Source organism: Pavona decussata, unplaced genomic scaffold (assembly GCF_977016875.1).
Source record: "Pavona decussata unplaced genomic scaffold, jaPavDecu1.1 SCAFFOLD_137, whole genome shotgun sequence".
Taxonomy (NCBI): Eukaryota; Metazoa; Cnidaria; class Anthozoa; order Scleractinia; family Agariciidae; genus Pavona; species Pavona decussata.
Window position 1 is genome coordinate 434063 of NW_028145550.1, and position 16079 is coordinate 450141.

General features: G+C 39.3%; 1 protein-coding gene across 4 annotated transcripts; it reads right to left on the minus strand.

Moving 5' to 3' along the window:
• Positions 1-248: 248 nt before the first annotated feature.
• Positions 249-12309, minus strand: LOC146467164 (uncharacterized). Of its 4 annotated transcripts, XM_085125980.1 has the most exons (9): positions 12221-12309; positions 10966-11154; positions 10448-10569; positions 9044-9163; positions 8392-8508; positions 7471-7593; positions 4939-5780; positions 4410-4884; positions 249-1743 (listed from the first exon to the last, which is right to left on the minus strand). In XM_085125980.1, the coding sequence occupies exons 3-9, from the start codon at positions 10563-10565 to the stop codon at positions 1064-1066; spliced, it is 2475 nt and encodes an 824-aa protein (XP_084982106.1). In that variant the 5' UTR covers positions 10566-10569; positions 10966-11154; positions 12221-12309; the 3' UTR covers positions 249-1063. The 4 variants fall into 4 exon arrangements, with proteins under 4 accessions (XP_084982106.1, XP_084982102.1, XP_084982104.1 ...); XM_085125976.1 differs by having other exon boundaries at positions 4410-5780; positions 12221-12308; XM_085125978.1 differs by having other exon boundaries at positions 4410-5780; positions 10966-11148; positions 12221-12305.
• Between the last annotated feature and the right edge of the window lie 3770 nt (positions 12310-16079).

Here is a 16079-nt window from a genome sequence, read left to right on the forward strand (position 1 = left end):
CAGCACCCTTTGTCTTTTTCCAGCTTGGGCAAGTTTCGTATGAATACAATACAGGAAGAACGTGCTTATTCCCAAGTCAGAACCTCTATAAACAATTCAGCTCCAGATGCTTTTCCCTGGCGATTAAGGGTAACTCCCCCCCCCCCTCCAAAAAAAAAAAAAAATACTTGCCATTATAGTGCTCATGTTTTAAAGTAATGCTGGCAGATTATGAAAGTAACGGCTTTATCAGGTTACACCGTAAAATGTATTTAACTTTATTTAAGTTGCGAAGTATTTAGCAGTGCTAATTGGGGAACGCATATAGGCTATTAAAAAATGACTGATATTTTAATATTCTTTTGTTTGCATTCAAATTAGCCCGACTTACATACCTTGCTCTTGAGCTTAAAAATCACTGAAAAGAATATTTTACCTTGAAGGAGACTAGTAGGGCTAATATGAATACAGACGAAAGAATATTCAGTAAAATGTCAGCCATTTTTGGATAAGGTCTATAAATCACTGAAAGAGATAGTACAAACTACACAAAGTATTGGTTAAAAGTTCCAACTGGCGGGAGACAGACCAGTTGACCTTTCAATATTTCTACCACTTATTTTTGGAAAAGAACATGCCAAGTATCCATTTTACGATAAAAAAAACCTTTCACGTATAGCCTGCGAACGCAGACGTATTTCCGGCTGTCGCTTCTCTCCGTCGAAAAATAACGCGGAGAGAAGCGACAGCCGGAAATACGTCTGCGTTCACAGGCTATTAATGTATGAAGACAGATAACAATCAAGACTAGTGCAAGAAGGCGTTTCCCATTTGACAGATTTTATGTCAATTTCAAATCTAAAAAAACTAAATATACACAAATATACATTTAATTCTAAGATAATCATTTTTTCCCTCGATATTTTTGCGACTTGATAGCAGAACAATAACTAGACTAACCTTCGCTGGCACTTTAGTTTGAAAATTATTATAGTGGTGATATTTTTGTATTTGTGGCCATATTAGCTTGTTTTGTCCCTTCTATTTTTTGACATTTTTTTTTTGTTCAGTCTCCTTCTCCTTTTTACTGATGTTCTGACTTTCCCTTCTCGTCTTTCTTGAAAAGTTTCGTCTCACTCTCCATCTTCTTTTGATCTTTGATTTGATTTTGTATTTTTTTATTTGATCTTCCATCTTTTTGCCAGCTTTCTTTGTTTGTCAGAAGCTGTGACAGTTTAGTTTCATTGCCTTTACTAGCCTTGTGAATCCTGTAAGGATTTCTTGTCTTCCCAGTTTTGTCTGTATTTTTACCAATGCTGTTCATTTTGTCGATATTCTTTGTCGTTGTGACGTTAGTTTCATTGCCTTTACTTGTCTTGTGAATCCTGTCAGGATTTCTTGTCTTCCCATTTTTGTCTGTATTTTTACCAGTGCTATTCATTTTCTCTATATTCTTTGTCGCTGTGACTTTAGTTTCATTGCCTTTACTTGTCTTGTCAATCTTGCCAGGATTTATTGTCTTTGTATTCTTGCCTGTCTCTACATTGTTTGTTGCTTTGACTTTAGTTTCAGTGTCTTTACTTGTCTTGTGAATCCTGTCAGGCTTGCTTGTCTTTCCAATTTTGTTTGAATGCTTTTCGGTGCTGTTAATTTTCTCCTCATTCTTTCTCTTTTTATTAACAGCAGTAGACTTGGATCTTTCACATTTCGATACTCCCTTTCCTTTCTGTTTCTTCATTGGTCCAACTGTTCCAAATTGTGGTGCTGAAAATAAATGATAACCATTTAAACAATATTTCATAACGTACTTTTTTGATAATCTTTTCAACCTGGTTGCTTCTTACGATTGTTTATAAGTCACTATACAGTCAGCTATTTCAATAAACGTCGGATTGAAATCAAGCTAAAAGACAAGACCGCAATGTTTCGTGGGATTATTTTTTATGAATAATTTCATCAAAATCATCCCTGCACGTGCAGGTCATTGTACTGCTCATTACAACCTATTGTTTTCTCCAGGCATGACTGATTTTGATGAATTTATTCATAAAAATCCCACGTAAACTTTCGGTCTTGTCTTTTAGCCTTATGCTTTGAACCGACAACGTTAATTGAAATAGCTGTATACTCAACTCTTTTTGATACTGCATGGAATTATCGTATACAGTCCTTTCCTCAGATCGAACATAGTACACAAAGTCGAGTACTGAAAATATAAGCTTGTGGCATGATGTATGAGGTCCTTCTAATGATCATTATTAAAACTGGATCATTGTATAATGCAATTCGAGCGATTTGATTGGCTTAGTGGCCATGGTATATGAGCCATTATGTCATGCCTGAGAAGTAGCAACCATCAAATTGTCTTCTGGTTGATCTTGCAAAACGAAATCAGCAAGATCTAGCAATATTTCTTAATTGTTTTTAATAAAAAAAATTATTCCACTCTCACATGTTGGATATGAGATGATTATAGCCAACTCGGCGCTACGCGCCTCGCTGGTTATCTATCATCTCTCCAACGCGCGCTCGTGGAATAATTGTTAAGTATACGTCAGGGTATGCCAAGAAAATAAATATACGAATCTTATACGCTTGTACCAGGATTCCGTATATATAAGTATGAGGAATCGAACGTATACTGTATCCTGGTCAATATACAGTCCCTATACACCGTGTCCTTATATGCCTGTACGACTCATTAAACCACCCTATATTTGTTATTTCACGGAGTGTGAGGTTGTCGGAGAATATATTTATGCAAGAGGTAATATCCCTGCTTAGGCCTGGTTGATAAAGAAAAAAGTTGCTTCAGGATGGATTGCCTGTGGAATAGGGCATGGATTGGGGCTAACTCGCTTACCATATACAAACTGAATGATCAAAATACCTCTCTGCGCCAAAAAAAGCAGAAACAAAGCCCGCATTCCGCCTAAGCCAAATCGGGACTTTTTTAAAAAGAAAAAGTAAGTTTTAAATATAGCCGCCGGGACACTATGTTTAAACTTCCTATCTCATTGCAAAGCTTCCAGCGCGATTGTTGCGTTATCTTTTCTCGTTCTCCATTTTGTTCATTTTAAGTTTGCTGTTTCTAACGCATTTTTTTTTTTTTTTTTTTTTAAGTAAAGTTTTACACACATCTATTCATACGGCCCCTGGATGTGAGTAGCGCGCGAACTCAGTGGAATCGCAATATAAGGAACGATATTCTTCAGCCCGGTCAAAGTTACAGTGACATGTATGGAATATAACCGTTTTAACGAAATATTCACGGTAACAAACACAATCAAGAAGCCCAAACGTGAAGCGATTAAGGTTGAATGCGAATCAGATCAACACAGATGGAAATCCTTGAATTCTGTTGCAGACGAAGACTGTACGTTACTGTCGTAGGCAGTAGTGACATCTACGCCGCTTGATCCTCTTGGTCTCTTATCAGTTGCATCACATTCTCAAAAATGACGAATATTTTTTTTTATTTTCTCACAAATTTGCTGTAAACGAACACATTTTCTTAATCCCTTGGTATTTCGGGGCTCCATTGTACTAGGCTATCAGCTGATATCTTTGGTGAAGAGTAGTAGCGCGAAATAGATTAAGAAAAAATTATTCCTTTAACAAAAATTTCCACTTAAATGAATAACATTTCTCGTGATGCAGGAGTTCAGTTGCCTTTATCATAAAACCATTATTTCCTTCCATTCAATCTAGCCGTATATGAAACTTTAGCCAACGCATCGCGCAGCACCGACTTGGACATGAGCTTGAGCACAACTCGATTTCCTGCAATAATTGTCAATTATTTGCATTGCCTCTTGAGTATTCTTATTTTTGGAAGAATTTTAATAGTTTCGTTAACCCAAAGGTCTTTTCAAAGTTTTTGGTTCTTGCCTTTTTCTCTGCTAACTGACTATAATTAGAAAAAACAAATCTGCCTTGCTAATAGAGCAAACATGTTGTAAACGCCTTAAAATATCTGCCTTTCTTAATTTTCCCCTGCCATAAATTCAAGATGTTTCATTCCCACTTCGGGAATATGACTTGAAAGTGTTATTTAAGTTTAAGTAAATTCGTTTAAAAGGCAGTGTTTTAACTCTAGTTTCTGTAGCACAAGAAGCAATTGGAGTATTACCACTTTCCCTTGTGGAGTGGATGTCCATCTAGTATTTTCTGTTTTCCGGTACCCGTTTCCATGTACATACACTACACTTTGGTAGAGAGATAGTTTAAGGAGGTTCAAGGTTCTTGTAGAAAGAAAAAATACGATGGCATGTGTTTGCCTGGGTGTTCCTCGTTCGTTGATTGTTTTAGTCCTATACTAGCAGGGTTTTCTTAGCTGCCGTTGTACAAAAGGCCGACAACTATCATTGCGTCGTTAATGTAAGATAGACGTATTAGATAAAACCGACTTCTAAAGCACACTATCATACCTGGATTAAACACTTGCGGCTGGTTTGGAGGTTGGACTGAAGGTCCACACAGACTATTCGCACTCTGTCCCTGGGTCTGTAGTACAGGTGCTTGAGGCACTGATGGTTGTATTCTAGACTGTAATTGGGTAGGTTGCACAGGCGGATTCCTCCCCATTTGAGGTCGCGTTGGTCCAATGGGTTCCTGAAGCTGCGTCTGCAATGGTAGAGACGTTGTTGGGTAATTAGGGGCTGCCTGAGACTGACCTGGACTGGGCATTTGTTGTTGAACTTGTGGTGAGGGCTGTGGTTGAGGATTCGTGTCGAGGGCTTGCTGGAAAATGGGTGACTGATATAGTGTCTGCGCTTGTGGAGACAGTCCTGCAGTATTAACGGGGACTGCTTGGGGCTGACCTTGGCTAGGAACCTGTGCTTGGACTTGTGGTTGAGGCTGTGTTTGAAGGTTCGTCTGAAAAGGTTGTTGGACAGCTGGTGACTGAAACAGCGTCTGCAGTTGTGGAGACTGTCCTGCAGTATTAACGGCTGCTACCTGAGGCTGGCCTTGACCAAATAGCTGTGGTTGAGGCTGCGGTTGAGGATTCATCTGAATAGGTTGTTGGGCAGCTGGTGACTGAACCAGCGTCTGCAGTTGTGGAGACTGTCCTGCAGTATTAACAGCTGCTACCTGAGACTGGCCTTGACCAGAAACCTGTGGTTGCACTTGTGGTTGAGGCTGTAGTTGAGGATTCATCTGAGTAGGTTGTTGGGTACCGGGTGCCTGTAACTGCGTCTGCGGTTTTGGAGACTGTCCCGCAGTATTAGCGGCTGCTACCTGAGGCTGGCCTTGACTAGAAACCTGTGGTTGCACTTGTGATTGAGGCTGTGGTTGAGGATTTGTCTGAATAGGTTGTTGTACAACGGGTTGTACGGGCTGGGCCACGTTACTGGTCGGCTGTAGCGGTGCGGTTGGAACTGGTGCTCCGATTGCTGGGGGCTGCACTGTTTGGCCCGAGCCATTGAGTGGCTGAGGAACAACATTTTGAGGAACTCCACCAGGTTGTACCCCTCTATTGGGAAGCTGAGGCTGCTGAACTTGAGCCACTCCACCTTGTTGTTGAGCTTGCGCAGTCTGGGTCATAGCATTGGGCTGTGGAGGAGTAAGAGCTTGGGAGACTCCAATTGGTTGTTGGGGCTGCAAAGGTTGGGTCATGACATTCGGCTGCGAAGGCAGAGGGAGTCGAGACTGTTGTGGCAGAGAAGGTTGGGTCACTCCTCCACCCTGAGAAGGTATGTACTTTTTACATGTGTGAGGGCAAATTTCTTGCCATTCCGCATTATTGCATTGAGCCTCGTTGGGTTTACACTCACTCGATATGTCCATAACAGGATCGCCTTAAATGTGAATAAAAAATATAAATAAGACCTATGTAGAAGGTAGACATAATCACGCACTAAAAGTCAATTTGCACCACGTTGGATTTTTGACAAAAGTATGTCGTCCAAACCTGTACAATTGACACAGGGAACAATGGTATCCCACGTAGCGAAGTCAATCGATCAAGAAATAACATTCAAGCGAATAATTCAAATATAGTGGCATGCTGCCAGGTATTTGTGTTTGGTAACACGCACGCAGTATTGAATAAACAAAGATGCCTCATCAACTAGTCTACTTTTCAGTCATTTCGAGGTCTTCCGCTCTGCTGATTACTGGTTCCGACCATCAAATAAAGCTGGTCATTCTTGCGACCTACTACCATCCGAAATTAATCTTTTTGAAGGTTTTGAATCCTTCAGATTTGTTATTTATCGAATCCATGTAAATTAGGGAAGAACTCACTAGGGTTAAGTTATCGCTAGAGTTATCCCTAAAATTAATTTCATTAAAGGAGAAGATCTCTCCAGAAATCATGTAGGAGTTTTTGTTTTGTTTGTTTGTTTTTGTTTTTGTTTTGTTTTGTTTTTTTTTGTTTTTGTTTTTTGATCCACTAATAAAAAGTGCACACTAAATAGAGTTGCTCACTGAGAATGAAGAAAAAGAAGATAATGAAAATAGCAGCAAGGGCATGTGAAGTCATGCCGACCACACTTGGGTTCCAACAAAATTAAATGTCTTTGTTGTTTCAAAGAGCCAGAGTCGGAAAATGAGATATAAGATGGGATTTGTACTTGTTGTGTCGTAGTTTGTTAATTGTATGCCGGTTCAAAAATTAAACATGCTTTTGTATTTTTGTCTTACATTTTTGTCTTATGTACTGCTTGGCGGTGTAGTACGCAGTGATTACATGTTTCACCGGAAACGAAGGCTATTTAATGATTTGCTTATGTACTGCTTGGCGGTGTAGTACGCAGTGATTACATGTTTCACCGGAAACGAAGGCTATTTAATGATTTGTCTTAACCGAACTGTCTTGATTAGGCAAGGCAATAGTGGGCTTCCACTGTTGCATTCTTGGGTCTCCTATATCCTCTCCAATACAGAATCGTTGTAATAATGCTTTATTTTCTGGTCTTTCGTAGCTTAAGTTATTATGATATTTCAAAGTAGTCTTAGGTAAAATGTTCGCTGCACACGTATAGATTTCAAATTGAAATATTTTCGGCAGCCCGAATCTTTCGTCGCAGTGTGGCTGGTCGAGCCACTTCCTTGGTAAGCTCTCGTTTTTTTGCAGGGAAATTGTTATCTCTCTCGGATCTACATTACAGTGTGGGGCCGTTGGACGGAATGCGGGCAGTAAGAAACGGCCAGGCAACTAAGTGCCCTTCAAAATGGCGGCGCTCAATTTGGAATTTGGAGAGGAATTTTGTATGCACTTCAGAAGCTAAATAAACAGTGAGTAACTCATCTCAATGGTTACTTCACTGACTTATTAAAAAAGACAAAACTGGGCCATGATTTTCGTCATTTCCTTCTATTCTAATGTTGTTGCTTTTAGTTTGTTTGTCGGAGGACTAGAGATGTTTTCTGTTGCGTATTTACTCTATTACGTGTCACCCCCTTTCAATAATTATTTTGTTTACGTAATACAAAAATTAGGTGGCACAGTCTCTTTACGACAAAGAAGTGATTGTCATAATTTACCTGGTTCACACATAGCACAACTCAGCTTGCAATTCTCCGACATGTACTTGTGTTTTGATAAGCAATCTCCAGAAAATGCCCATGTCCTGCATTGATTCGGTTTTACGTCTCTGCATAAAAATGCTGGTGACGAAATAATAATGGCCGTTTTTATACTAGAGGACTCACTATCCGTCTGAACGAATTATCTTTTGTTGTTCTTTTTGAACGACGCACAACGGGAAATAGCTAGTCCAGACGGATAATGCGTCTTGTGCCCGTCTTTATACTAGAGACGAATATCCAGACGAGCAACAAATGTTTGCCCAAGTTCGCCCAGACAGATAATGCGTCCTCTAGTATTAAAACGGCCAATGATTGGTTTGTTGTTTGTCTTGATTGACTATATCAACAAATCTGTAACGAGGATGTTGTAGGTCATTCGTAACTAAAAGGGAGACAAAATGTCCCTGCTTGTAAACATAAAATAATCCCTCGTAATAAAATTCACGTTTGGGACATTTACTTTGGATATTATTTTTACGAAAAGAGTTATGTTGGCCAGAGCTGCTCTCTCGTAAAAAACATAAAAGAGCACGACAAACACTTGCTTTAAATCATTTCAAATCGACTAGAAGAGAGGGCAATAACAAAGAAAACAACACAACACAACAAAATCTGCTCTTTCTGTGCAAATCATTGTAATTCAAATCCCTCTTACAGATCATTTCTATGTCCTGCCAGTCAACATGCTTTCGTTAACTTGTAATCAAATAAGATTTATTTGCCTTTCGATTGAAAATTCTCAGTTTCACAGTTTCTGTCCTTTTCTTTCTTATTTCAAAGTTTTCTACAGTCCTCCCATTATCACGCCGCTCTTAATTCTCCAATTTCAATCTAAATTTATGCACATTCAGTTTCAGATAAAAATGAACCAGGTACCTCGACAGCTATGCGGACAAATGGAAGTCCATCCTTTTTCTAAGCAATAACTTCCTCCGTGTTTCTCCAAATCCGTGGCACATTTACTCGACAAGTCCATGAGCTCGGAGGGATCACCTGACACAGTAAAACGTCATTAGCATGATCAGGGCTCATTCAGGTGCTGGAACCAAAAAATAAAATTATGTCCAAGAAAGGACATGGATCGCATTAAGTAACTCAAGTTTTGATTCGATAACATTGACTGCGATGCTGTTGTTGAATATATCATGATTATTGCATTTGGCAGCCATGTTGTACAGTACTGGACCAGACCACAAAACTGTTCTTTACAATGCAAGATAACGATATTATCGTAATGACTGGCCACCACAATTATAAAGCGAATGACACTGGTCTTTAATTCTTTTGGTCAAAACGCCGCACATGCATGCTTTAAAGGCAATACTTGATGGTGTTTTACTTTTGTTTATTCTTTAGCACGTCAGTCGACAAGCCATGAATTTGTCTGTTTATATAGCTACTTGTTTTCGAAGAATTCAGGCCCCGAATCAACGTGTTATCCTTTGACTTCTAGACATTCCAGCGCATTAAATAGTCCCTAAATATCGTAAGTAGCAACAGAATATTTAATGAAAGAAGCTGGACAAACCTGGAGAACACATCTTACAAGTTAACTTGCAATTTTTGCTCATAAACTGAGGACGTGTTCCACAGTAGTAATCAAAATTTTTGCACCGATCTGGGTCCGCATCAAAGCAATTTGCATCATCTGCCGAGGGATAAAAGCAGTATAGTTACAAACTCGTAACCTTTATAGGTAAAATGTAAAGCAACGTTATTTATACATGTATTTTTAAAGCTAGCTGCGTTTAGGGGCGTTTATGTAAACAAATGTAACATAACGGTAAACCCTTACTGCTTGAATTGTAAGCTGGTCATTTGGCATTTACAATGTGTGGAGGCCTACTGAAGAAAATCATTTGTAATGTTTGGAAGGGGGGCTCGAAACAGAGATCTCCGTGCAGACTGGTGCCTGTACATGACAGTCGAGTACTACCCAGGGATAACAGCAAAGCGTTACGTTGACGTTAGCGCCCATGACTAGGTAGCGTACGGTATGAAGTGCAAGCGTGAACGGGACCTATGAAAAGCCAACTGGTTCATGGGAATTATTCTTATGTTTGGTTTTCTTAGCATGTAGCAAACTGAACCTTTTACAAAATCCAGATCCATCCGACAGTTTTGAATAAATAAGGAAAAAGGCGAGCTTGGTTTTCTAGAAACTTTCTACCTAAAGAACTTGATGCCTACAATTAATGAAGGCCTTAAATTAAAGCCTCCAGAGAATTAGACTTGTTCTAATAACTTTATTCATTGTGTACCATATGCTAATTATCTTAGGTATAAATACCGCAAATGAAAAATCCTTGTGACACATGATTATGACTCTGTAATAGAGCTGAAATATTGTATCTTCTTCATTAAATTTTCCATAAACCAAAACTTGGTTCTGCGATGATTTCTATGCTCGGACTCGCCTTTTTTCTAATGAACCTTTTACAAACCTTTGACTTTTCATTCTTCGGTCAAGGTTGAGACACGCGGACTCCAAAATACTCTATATGAAGAAATATCTTGAAGAGTCGTTGGCCAAGACCCTTTTGGTGTATAACTGAAAACTTTGGGACAAAACGCTGGATCAAAGACGTGTTAGAAGAAGGTCGAAGTGGATGGGACAGACACTACGTAATGGCCAATTGCAAGCAGCATGTTAAGTGTACCGCCCTATTATGTAGTGAAGCCCAAGGCTAGAGAAAAAGAGGGAGGCCAAAACAATCCGCCCGTAGGCGAAGCATGCTAACTGGGTTAAAGAAGAACTTGTCTTGGGTTGCCATTTAAAGAACTGCCCAGAGAGGACTCTGAGGTATACAGTGGAAGCCCTATGTTCCGCTGCACAGAGTAGCATTAATAGCTCTATTCAAAGTCAGAGGCAGGCAGGCTTAACAAAATTACCCTAAACTCAGTTTAATTTGGACGTTAACCTTGTACGTACCCCGGTACCTCTGTGTTGCCACCTGTTTGACCCGATGCCTCTGTGCTGGGCTACCAAGCGAAATGACGACCAAATGGACGAATGATAGAACAAATACGCTCTTTGAGGTTGAAGCCATTACCCTACAAAGGAGACCAAATAGAGGCTGATTTGCTTGCTGTTGTTTACAATTTCCTGCTTTAAAAAGTACACGGCTAGCCAGCGATTAAACTTTTTAGCCCTGAAATCAAGCAATGTGCGTGGGAATAATATTTATCTTCCTTGTGGATAACAAAATTCCTTGTCTTTTTTCCACATTGTGTCCCTACAACGATTTGGGACATCACAGGACGTTTTAAACACATTTTTACGGTACTTTAGATATGCAGGTATAGTGGTGTAGTTGCTAGCGCAAAGAAGCAAGACCTTAAGGCCGTGTTGTTTCTTTAGACCCAAACGTTGCTTTACGTATACATTATCTCTATTCTCTCAGGTATGTAAATGAGCCACTTGTGACTCGTTCTGCGGCTTTGCCTTACCTTTTTGCCAATTTGACTGGGATGCTGGCTAAATCGCCAATATCCGTGGCGCCTATCTTCAGCAGTTAAGGGCGTGAAAGGATGTATTATCTGTATTGTTTCTTTATAGGAGAAGCTGTGCAATCTGTGCATAGGTTCGAGTAGGTCCGGTCGAACTTCATCTCAGGTAGGACACCATAACGACTATAGCTAAAAAATATTTAAAAAATTAAAAAAAAGATTTCTCTTTTTCGTGCAAATAGTGTCCTGAAAATGCTACCCGTACTCGTCAAGACTTTTAAATAGTCTATGGTTTTCAGTATCCCTTTAAAATGTTGATTGAATTTGTCGACAAACTAGTTTAGCAGATTAATCAAACGTGCCGAAAGGGGAGATTATTTTCCATAACTCGTGAATGATGCGACCCAACAGCTCCTTGGGAAGCAATTGAACGTTTTTCTTTTTCTTTTTTTTTTCTTTTTTATTCTCCGCAAATGTGTACATAAATGTGTGCCGTGGGACCAACACCCTTAAAGTCCTAAAGCACACTCTGGGTACTATATAGCTGATGACTTTCAACGTTAAATGTTGAATATTATGATGTTTTTGCTTGTACATTGTGATTTTAGATGAACTCACCCTCATCGTGCAACTTCTTAAGATCTGCTCAACTGCACATTTTCCGCCGAAAAATGTAGAATTGTTTAACGCGCACACAAAAACATGGGGCGAGATTCAAGAAGCCTTCCTAAGTTAATATGCATGCTAAATCTTGACAAACACTTCTTAGGCAAGGGTACATCTTCACTTAGATCTAGACGGGTTTGTGAGGGTTAGGGTTTAGGTTCTGGTCCCTGGGTATGAAATATACACAAGGTAAACTAGATCTTCCCATAATTCCATTGATTCGTGACGTTTATGGTTTACTGACCTTTTACCCGAAAACCGCTTTTCAATCAGGTATATACCCATATGCTGTAATTTACTCTTGGTTTCTCCAGCGCATTGACATATTATCTTTGATTGGCAAGTGTCAAAATATCTAAACGATAAGAGTGACTACTTGTTTGCGTTTACTAAAAGACTTACCCAGGCTTACTGCTTTTACTATAGCAATTACTTTTTGCTTCAGATCAATGCTTCTATTCAAACACGAACGGAAACCAAATACTATTTGATAAAGTGATAGTGTAAGACCGCCCGTAGCTACTTATTACAATAAAGCTTATAAGGAGCGGAATTCCGTTAGAAATGCTGAGAGTGGAATGATACTCACCGAAATTTCACCTTTTGACTTTATTTTTATGTCACATACGCCACCCTCTGTCAGTTGTTTGTTGGTTCGCCGACGGCACTTATGCTAAATTTTTTATCACCAACAAAGCAGCCACCGGTGTTTCAGTCATGGAGCCAATCTGTGACCTGTTATGACTTTACGGGCATTTGCAGAAATACTGGGAAGAGAAATGTTTCCTGGATTCGGATTAAAGAGGAACTCTCGAAAAAACTGGTTACCACACTGGAGCTCAAGTCTAGATGTTTAAGCGCTCAGTAAGCAAATATGGCAAGCGGAACACTTTACTATTGAATTGATGCTAGCACGGAATGCCCCGTGTTAAAAATCTCTGGTACCAGTGACATTAAGGCAGCTGCCCTCAAGCTCGCTGACGTCTTGTGTATATCGTATGAAGGGCGAGACAATCATAGTCAATGGTTCTCACACCTCCATCATATGGATCACTGATACACGTCCATTAGTTCCAGTTACAGTTCACCACTAAATTTTCTCCGACCCTCACTACCATAAATTAACCACTCCAGATGACAGTGTCTATCTAGGATCATGTTGTTATAACTTAAGTGATTTTTTAGCATCGTAGTTTTGTAATTTGTTATATAAACGGCTCACTGGAAGAGCATTTTAATGAAGTGATACCGTCAATAGAGCTTTACTTTTTACTTACGGTCAACACAGAGGAGGCGATGGCGTCCTTCTGGTAAAACCCGGATGGATAGAATTCGTCGCCCCCCTCCCCCTCCCCGAAAAACATTTTGCTTTTCCATTGCACTTACGTTATACCGTGTTTGGATTTTCGCACTTTTGTCTCAAATGTTCGTCTGAAAAGTTAAATTGGTGAGCTGTTAAATTCGAAATGCTTGTACCAGTAGTTATGTTCTGAAAAATCGTTGATGAACAAAAAATAATGCTATATTTAAAATTACTCAAGCCGAGCAGTTCGGTCAAATGTTTATTGTTCAATTTATAGTTTGCCGACACACTGACACCATATTTACGAATTGTTCGAACTCGACCTCGTGGCATCAATAGAGACTTTAAGCGCGACTTTGGCCAAAACGAATTTAAGGGCGAACGTGACAACGCCTTTGTTTCCCGCCAAACTCAAGGAAGTTTTCGTTCAGTTGCACAACAACGTTGCGTGCAGGCTCGAAATGAACTATTTATCGAAGATGTGTTCTCAGAACTGGCTATTCAATGGCACAAGAGACTTCATTCTCCCTTCGTACGGCATAAATTATGATTTCCTGTTACTGCATCCGTCTTGCACACCCCAAAACTTTGTTTTGCCGTATGAATCCTGCCGAGAGTGCAACCTGCATGACTTCAACAAAGAATGGGCATACCACTACCTGCCGAGGGCGCTATCTTAACTCAAAGCCAGGAAACGTTTGATGAACGTTTTCTTTGAAGAAAGGAACGTTTTCAGGCCGGAGCGTCAAATTTAAAAGTACTTTTGGGAGCACTGTCCGAGATAGTGAACCATTCTGGATCGAAGCTGTCTGATTGCACACTCGAATTCTTCAGATTTTCGAGAAAAATCACAAAGTAACAGTGAATGAATGTTGCACAAAAATGGAAATTTAGCCCCGATTTTTGCGATCGTTTGAGAGACGACCGTTACAAGGATTGCTTCTTCGGGAAAGTCATTTCTTTGTAAGAACTTCGATTCAATCTCAATGGAAGAGAAAGTTTGCAAAAATTATTTTAATGATATTGAAAAACAAACAACGCCGAATAAAAACAACAGCACGATAGCTTTCACCCTGAAAATGAGGAGATTTTTATCAGAACAAACGCGTTTGGCCATTCCACTCTTCCAGTATATAATATCAAAGAGCAAATTCTCCTATCGTGTCCCCAAAAGTTTCTTATAAAAGTACTGGGAGACGTTACTTTAAAACATTTCAAGAAAATTCACCTTGAGTGATCTATCCTTAATTCTCCTAACCTCATGGGCTTGAATAAGAATCGATATTGGAGGTTCAAGGGTGAAAGCCACAAAAACAGAAAACAAACTCTTGTTTGCGCTACACTGTGCGATGTGTCACAACAACGCGATTAAAATAAAAGTTTTGTAATGATAACTTTCCATGAAATTAAAATCTTAAGAAATTCGTCTTAGAGTGTATTAAAGATGCCGCCAAACCTTGAGCTCATTGACAAATTCTGCAAAACAACATTAACCTAGCTTAGAGCAGCTGTGCAGGGTGTTCATTGTTGTACATTCGACAATTGATTATTTCAATAATAAAGTCAAAGACCGTGCATTATTTGAGAAACAACGCTTCTAGTTTCAATTTTCTCTTGTTTAATTCCCGTTTTTGTTAGTGATAAAAAGGGAGGTTTTTTGTATGAAACGCCGGTTTCTTTTAATTAGATATTCACGCCAGGTTCATATTTATTTCCCACCAACAATAACTGCAGCATGTGTAAAGTAAACTGTTCCATTGTGCTGCTGTGAAATAAAAAAACTTCTCAGTAGCGATCTTGTTTGTTTTGAAAAGTTTGTTATTTATTATTTTAATTAACCAAGAAAACTTGAAGAAAAAAAACTCTTTTCGGCACCCACTAGTTATCAGTTATTCCGCATGACGAGTCGTAACATTTAATCGTGACCAACGGATTCATCTCATATCACACACTCCGGCGGTATATAAGACACAGAAAAAGCGGCGTTCCTCCATTTTCAAACAGTTGGCCCTTTGTTACATCAAAGGTAATAAAGGGGCCGGGAATGGTTATGAAGCCAAGCAAGTTTCTCTGTTGAATGTTTTTGTTAGTATTTTTGGCCTTGACCGTGCACAAACCACAATGGATTTTGAAATGTGTTGGAACAACTGGCCAATTGAAACGTTCCTGTTAAGATATTCAACCGTAGTGTGAATGTTAAAACAAGGGTTTGTGCACGGTCGCAACACATTTGTGTTGGTATTGGCCAGTTGTTCCAACACATTTTGAAATGTGTTGGAACAACTGGCCAATAAAAACGTTCCTGTTAAGATATTCAACTGTAGTGTGAATGTTAAAACAGAGGATTGTGCACGGTCGCGGCCCTTCCAACATAAATTGCAGCACCATTGTTATCAACTTTGAACATGGCAAGGTTTCATAACCAGTCAATCAATTAACTATGGTTACATACATACATTTATCGTTTGAAAAACTTCTATAGAAAGGCAGGCTCGGCTGAGTTGGACGCTTTGAAACAGATGATTACAAATGAATAGATCTAAATGGTAAAGAGAAATAAATTCGCTACGCTTTAAATGCGCTTGTAGATTCAATTGCAAATCTTTTGCTTTTTTTACCTTGTCTTTTTTTTTTTGTCGCCTTTTTTCTTCTTTTAGTCAAGGATAATATAAAATCCGTATGCAAAGAGCGTGTTTACATTTGATCAGTTTCCAAGAGCCTAAAGAGCTGTATCGTTCAACCAGTCAGCCATATTCCCACTGTGTGACACAAGTCCACATATTGCGCGTTCCCATTGATTAATGCCACTTGCTATGTTTAACTCTTCATGCAGCACTTATTTGTTTTGCTGCCCTCTTCAGGCTATCGCCAGATTATACAAAAGAGCTGAGCGTCAGTCCATGTGAAGAGCATGACAATGGTATAAACGACCAACGCAACGCTTATTAAATAATCGAGATGATTTCAAGCCCTTTGAGATCGTGGGCATATTTAACTGCGGATTGTGACTTAGGAGCTAATAAACAATTTCGCTTAAATCTTGAATCGACTCTTTTTTTGGTTTCTAACCTTTACGATGTGTCAATCTCATTTGCGGTTTCTTTGATATTGAAATCAGCCGAATACAGATAACATTTAGAAAAGA

Coding starts and splice junctions, on each gene's coding strand:
- LOC146467164 (XM_085125976.1), bottom strand. CDS start 10,565: ATGGCTTCAACCTCAAAGAGCGTATTTGTTCTATCATTCGTCCATTTG. Junction 8,509..9,043: donor TTGTAAGATGTGTTCTCCAG/GTTTGTCCAGCT, acceptor TTACTGTGTCAG/GTGATCCCTCCGAGCTCATG. Junction 7,594..8,391: donor TTGTCCGCATAGCTGTCGAG/GTACCTGGTTCA, acceptor TTTCGTCACCAG/CATTTTTATGCAGAGACGTA.